The sequence below is a fragment of the Eleutherodactylus coqui genome, chromosome 1 (assembly GCF_035609145.1).
Source record: "Eleutherodactylus coqui strain aEleCoq1 chromosome 1, aEleCoq1.hap1, whole genome shotgun sequence".
Lineage (NCBI taxonomy): Eukaryota > Metazoa > Chordata > Amphibia > Anura > Eleutherodactylidae > Eleutherodactylus > Eleutherodactylus coqui.
Window position 1 is genome coordinate 103314623 of NC_089837.1, and position 7180 is coordinate 103321802.

The 7180-nt window shown below is 48.7% G+C and overlaps 1 protein-coding gene across 1 annotated transcript in view; it reads left to right on the forward strand.

The window, feature by feature from the left end:
* Window positions 1-1827, forward strand: part of AGXT (alanine--glyoxylate aminotransferase) — a 29727-nt gene extending 27900 nt beyond the window's left edge. The window contains exon 11 of the mRNA XM_066589495.1: window positions 1551-1827. Within this exon, the coding sequence (XP_066445592.1) occupies window positions 1551-1658 (108 nt within the window). The 3' untranslated portion in view covers window positions 1659-1827. The remainder of the gene's footprint in view (window positions 1-1550) is intronic.
* Window positions 1828-7180: the final 5353 nt, after the last annotated feature.

Sequence of the window (7180 nt, forward strand, 5' to 3'; positions counted from 1 at the left end):
TCAGCCATCATCTTGATTTTTTACTTTCCCATTAAATCAATCCCATAATGCATCAGCCTAGCATTAGTTAAATGCTACTGGACAACTGGACAACCCCTTTTCAATTGGATTCCCTGTGTAAAAATAATAAACAGAGATAATAAGCTACAAACCATAACCATACATTCATAAAGATGAGCTGTGATCTCCTCTATCATAACTGTGTGGCAGGAGCTGTTTGATGATCCTCATCATCAGAAACTGTGACAGGATTGCACAGTAGGGTGATGCAGTTTCAGTGGTAGGGATCATGTAATAGCATCACACAGACTGAGAATTTGACTAGAAAATGAATACATAACCCTAAGTAGATCTAAGCTGGCCAGAACTGATATCACATAACTATCTGAGGTAAAAAAGAGGCTAGAAGTTTCGGACAGAAAAAAACTAAATAACTAAGGTAATACTAGCTCACTTATATATACTGGGAGTATATATATATATATATATATACACATATATACATATATACACATATACACACACACACACATATATATAGAGCTACATAATGAATGCAGTTGAAACATCACTGAAGTGGACCTTTAATTTGATATAAAAATTACTTCCTTTCTTCGACCTCTCAGTGGGGGCGCAGCCCATCATAATTTTTGCAATGGGGCCCTATAATTTCTTTGTAAGCCCTAGATGGGACTCACAGAATCAACCAATGAAGCACACTTGTCATACACCTAGTAGTACATGTGGAATTAAAGGGATTGTCTAGTATTAGAAAAAAAAAGGATGCTTTCTTCCAAATACAGTGCCACACCTGTGTGTGATAAGATATTGCAGATCAGTTAAATTCACTTTAGTGGAGTTGAGCTGCAATACCAGATATAACCAGTGGAAAGCTGTGGTGCTGTTTCTAAAAAAAAGTAGCCATTTTTTAAATAATTCGGGACAACCTCTTTACTGAGGAAAGGGGTCCAAAGCAGCTAGCAACTACGTGTTGGTCATCATATAATTTTTAATTTTGCTTTCTGCCCATTGATAACAGCTGTTTGCTCCCCACCTCCCTGCGATCAGATTATTGTTGGGGGGACTGTCAAACTGAACAAATTGAATAACCTCTTCAAAGTCTGTATCTGTGTTAGAGTGCATCCAGAAGGTGCAGTTAAGTTGTGGTTAAAACTGCATGGAAAATTGTGGCAGATCAATGTAAAACTGCATGCAGAGCTCCGATGCGCTTTACACCGCACCCCGGCTGCACTATGTAATTACACCCGTTTCTGAGTTGTTTTAGGGCTCTTTCAAACGTTCCGGCAGCAGAATTTACCGCTGTTCTAAAAAATCCACACTAATGTCTAATATGCGGATTTTGATGCAGAATTGAAAATTGCTTAATTCTGCCAGCAATTCCACATCAAAATTCATATTTAGACAGGCAGATTTTGGTGCAGAATTCCGATAAGTGAGAAAGAGCCCTTAAGAGGTAAAATTAGCCAGCCCACCTTTTAATGAAACCGTGTCCACCTACTTAATAAGGTTAATCTGCTTCCGCACTGCAGGTTCTTCGGATCGGTCTCATGGGCTACAACTCAACTAAGACAAACGTAGATCGTGTTTTGAATGCTCTGCGCGATGCTCTGCAGCACTGCTCCAAGAACAAGATGTAGAAGCTCCGTACTGTACCAACAACGCAATTCACTGGATCAATGAAGCAGCAAGATTTTTCACCTTCTTTATCTTGTTAAATTTGAATATTTGTAATAGGTCTTATATACAGTATATAACGTATGTGATTTTTTTTTTTCTATCAATGGAACCACAATAAAGACATTTTCACTGTGATGATATGGTCTTTGTTCTCAGAGTTTGAACCCCATGTGAGAACTACATATAGGCCGCTAGGCTGCGCTACACTGCACTTCAATATGAAGGACACTTAGATGTAACTCGGACAGACCTCATTGGATGTCAATGGAATCCGTAGTGCACTGTGGCATCCTTCATACAATGGATCCGGCGCTGCATTGTGACTCCATCCAAATGGAAGCCATGACGCATGAACAGAGCCTGAGCTACGCTCACATCTGCGTTGGAGGCTCTGTTTGCCGCCCGCGTTGGCAGCTCAGTTACATTTGAACCGCTGCATACAGAACCTTTTCTTCTGTCCAAAAACCAGGCAGCTAGGCGGAAAGCAGGCAGACTCCATTATACTCAATGGGGTCTGCTAGGTGCAGTTCGGTTCTATCAAGAGACAGAACCGTTTGACTGCGGGGATTCCCCTTTCCTGCTCCCCAAACGGAGAAGGAAAGCAGAATCCCCACAGCATAGGTAAAACCACTCTTCACTAAGGCTGGGGTCACATGGGACAGAATTTCAGCAGAGTTCTCGCTGAATGGCCGCACCGAGAAAGCCACAAGAATTCCGCAGGAGAAGCGGTTTCGCTGTTGGCCGGTTTTGGAGCGGTTTCGCCGTTGGCATCCCGCTATGGCTTTCTCTGCCCATAGAGAGGAGAGAGGCGGCTGCGGAAAAGAGAAAAGAATTGAGATGCTGCGGAATTGAATTCCGCACCGCATGTCAGTTTTCATGTGGCTTGACCGCAACGGATTGGTTGCAGCGTGTGGATGAGATTTTTGCAAAATCTCTTCTACTTTGCTGGCTAATCCCGGGATTAGGAGCCGCAGGGGGAATTGCCGTGCGGACTATCCGTGGCAATTCTGCCCCGTGTGACCCCAGCCTAATAATGACATGGACCCATAAAAAGCACCAAAAGTGAGAAAAAAACAACACACTGCACAGTAGTACTTTCTTAATTCCCTACCGAGTTGACATGTGGGCGCTGCGTCTTTTGCACATGAAAATGGCATTAAATTCAATCTCAAAAAAAAAAAAAAAAAACCTGCATGGTTGGTGGACATGAGTGTATTTTGCACGCACATTTCATTTGCGCAAAAAAAAAAAATACACAGCGTATTCTATTTTCATGCGTATTGCGCACCAATATAGCACATATTGAACTAATTAAACTTAATTGCCCCTCGAAATCAATGGAAGCATGCTTGTGTGTTTGCTAGAGCAAATCCGCAGGCCAAATACAGGAAAATATGTACACACACGTTCAAAAAGCAACACCCATTGCGCAAGTACATGCATAAATACGCTTACAACCGTGTAAAGCCGGTCTAAAGCCTCATTCATACGAGGATAGTAATGTTATGCCGGCCACATCGCAGCTGGAAATTGCGTCAATGAAGAGTAGCCGCGATCGAATCCTGAGATTATTTAGCGTTTTCTCGTCCATTCATGCGGGTGTAACTCATGAAAAATATACTGTAGCCCAGAATTCAGTTGGTCGGCAGAAATCTTCGGAATTCCTTCTAATACTTAAATAGAGCCAGCTGTCTTCTTTTTCAATGGCTGGACGCAGGTAAACTCCCTCCCACTCCTTTTCTTTTTAGCTCTTATAGGAATCTATGGGAGTCTAGTGATTTTCGTCAAAGGATAGATCAAGACCTATCTTTTAAAACAGCGTGAAAAATGTGATGTTTTAATGGTGCGATTTTTTTTCATGCGCCCGAAAATCGCCCGTGTGAATGAATGCATTGGGATCACATGGTTACATTGTCTTACGCAGTTCTGATCACATTAGTGCGTCGGAATTACGTAATACGCGAGCACAAAAATAAGAGCGGTGTTACGGCACTCTGCCCCCCGAGCGCCAGTTGGGGTGCCCTGATCTCCCGCACCCCCACTGTCCCTGCCTACTTGCCTCGGCCCTGGCTAACCCCAGGCGGACAACTGGACGGCGGTCCCTGCCCTGGCTAGGGACCTGGCGACTGACAAGCAGGAACCTACCTAATGGGGGGAACAGAGTGCCGACAGAGGAGGCAGATGAATCAGACCAACAAAACTTACAAGGCTGGAGATGGGACTCACAGGCAAACTGGCAGGGTGCTGGATAGCGACTAGTGCTGACTGGGCCAGACTAGATTAGAGGCAAACAGAACCAACAAAAACAGACTGAGTAATAGGGGACCAGAGGGAGCTGACCGACAACTAGGGACTGACTGAGGAGAACCGCAGACAGACTGGCTAGGTGCATGCAGAACCAATAACTGGCAGTGAGCTCACCTCACTGCCCGTCTTTTAACCACAAGGTTGCGCCCAGGGGCGGAGAGTGGGAGGAGGCAACTCCGCCCACTGCTGTATAAGAAGAACGGAGGAGGGGGGGCGGCACCCTACGGGCGGACACGCCCATGCCGCCGCCCACAGCTGCTGGGACAACCTCGACACAGTGTTCCAGGCCGCCGGAGCGACGTGCTGCGCTGTATGGTAACATTACCCCCCTCTGACGGGGGACCTCCGGGCCCCCGGAAACACGACCAGGCTTATCCAAAAAACGGCTATGAAAACGCTGTACCAACCCGAGAATGTGACCCTCCCGAGCGGTCACCATGGACTGATCCTCAGCTCCATGACTTTGGTAGCCTGTGGCTGCCCCATTTCCTTCAGGGGCTCTCCTTTCTACATCTTCTTCGGGACCAACCGTTGACATATCGTCGTATTTCAGGTCGTCTTCCGAGTCAATGCCCGAAGGTTCACCACTATCTCTTGTCCCATCCTCGCTCCCAATGACGCTGCCTTCAAAATATGCGGCAACTCCAATTTTAAAATCACTGTCATCTGAGCTATCATACTCCAAAAAACTCTTCCGGGCCCCCAAATATTGTTCGGTTCCTGGACCCCGGCAAGAATCCAGGACCTCCTGGGCCTTGTGTTCAACGTCATCACAGACCAGGGTGGGCGGCGGGGGACCGGAGGTGGGCATCACCGAAGAGACAACACGTTTCGACAAAGACTTATGGCACCCCGTGCGACCCCTCCTTTTGCGATTTCCAGAGGACCGGTACCCCTTCTGTCCCACCCTGTACGGCTCAAATACCGACCGACTCTCCTCACAATGCAACTGCATACGAGACCCCACCCCTCTTTTCCGGCCCCCCTGCAGCGCACCGAATGCAGGGAGGGGGAACCCTCGGGAATGGAAAAGGCCCAAGTCTAGGCAGAGCCCCGCAGCAGGGACATTATGAGCCCGACCCTCTGGACCTCCGAGCCGGAAGAGCGGGGACGCATCCGAAAAAACAGGCGACACGCCTGTTGAAAAACAAAAAACTTGTTCCTCTCCCCAGAGAACACCTCAGGAAGAGGGCATTTGGGTTCGGGACAGGTAGAGGCGTTCTGCCCCTGCGACAACGCCCACTGCTCCTGGGCCACCATGCGGGCTGACAAATCCCGGATCACCGGCACCAGGTCTTGCAGCTGGTTTGCAAGGGCGCTGATCGCCGCCATGAAAAGAAAAACAGTATTTTAAGGGCCAGTTATTATGTTACGGCACTCTGCCCCCCGAGCGCCAGTTGGGGTGCCCTGATCTCCCGCACCCCCACTGTCCCTGCCTACTTGCCTCGGCCCTGGCTAACCCCAGGCGGACAACTGGACGGCGGTCCCTGCCTAGGGACCTGGCGACTGACAAGCAGGAACCTACCTAATGGGGGGAACAGAGTGCCGACAGAGGAGGCAGATGAATCAGACCAACAAAACTTACAAGGCTGGAGATGGGACTCACAGGCAGACTGGCAGGGTGCTGGATAGCAACTAGTGCTGACTGGGCCAGACTAGATTAGAGGCAAACAGAACCAACAAAAACAGACAGAGTAATAGGGGACCAGAGGGAGCTGACCAACAACTAGGGACTGACTGAGGAGAACCGCAGACAGACTGGCTAGGTGCATGCAGAACCAATAACTGGCAGTGAGCTCACCTCACTGCCCGTCTTTTAACCACAAGGTTGCGCCCAGGGGCGGAGAGTGGGAGGAGGCAACTCCGCCCACTGCTGTATAAGAAGAACGGAGGAGGGCGGGCAGCACCCTACAGGCGGACACGCCCATGCCGCCGCCCACAGCTGCTGGGACAACCTCGACACAGTGTTCCAGGCCGCCGGAGCGACGCGCCGCGCTGTATGGTAACAAGCGGAGCATGTCTATTTTTAGCTAAGTATTTATGCAATATACGGCACATTGTTCTCTATGGGAGCATATATACGCACCCATAAACAATTACATTGTGTACGGGCGGCGTGTATAGGCGCCATCACTTAGAGGTGGCATGGGAAATATACACTAAAAAAACAGGTGTACTCCGCATGACAGCGTGCTGCCGCGTACAGCGAAATTAGGCCGCGCATGACATGATCTCACACACGCTGTAAAATGCTTCGTGAGCCGCAGTTTTATGTTTGCGGCCGTGTGAGCCCGGACGTACGCAGTGTTTCACGCATTTCCTAGTATATTTGCGTATGCCCAGTGCCTTATACGGAGACTTTTGCTACGCAGACGCCCAGGAAAATTGAGCATGTTGCAATTTTTTGGGCATGACCGAAATGCGCAGGTAAGTATGCGCCCATGCACGAACACAGTGAAATCAATGAATTGATTAGGCTGCTGTTACACCGGCGTAAGTGCGTTTATGCAATGGGTTGTGCGCACAAGTGCCTTCTGTACTATTTGAGTGCGCACAAATATACGCAACCGCGCTCCCATTCATTGAAATTGGCAATTAAGTTAATTAGCTCAATGTGTGCTATTTTCGTGTGCACGTGGCCAGGAAAATGGAGCATGCTGCGTATTTTTTGGCGCGAGCGAAATGTGCACGCCAGGTTCACCTATGTGAACGAGCCCATTGAAAGCAATGAGTATTATTCTCTGCGTCCGGCAATACATGTGTGTGAATAGGGGTTAATAATGGTTTATTACTGATAGGTATTATAGGGGCACAGGCAAAGAGTCTTCCTTTAGTCTAAACCCTCTATCTAGATGCCAAGGCTTGGTGGTTGGAGGTTACAAGGCCTCCTCAGCAGCACCCTGAGCCTCCCTCCTGATGCCGGCTCTTTCCCGCACTCTTCTAACGCCCCGCCCACCAGCGCTGTTCCCTGCCAATCAGACCGCACAGGCACGCCCCCCAGCCGCCATCGTCTTGGTTACTGAGGAAAACCCCTCCCATAACTGCCAATCACTGCCGCCCGCTGCACGAGCCCACCTTACGGCCGCTGCCGCCGCTTTCTGTTACCAGGGTAACGCCGGAGCCTCAGCGTTCGCTATTACTATGGTAACGGTAAGTTCAGGCTTTTTTGGCCCGG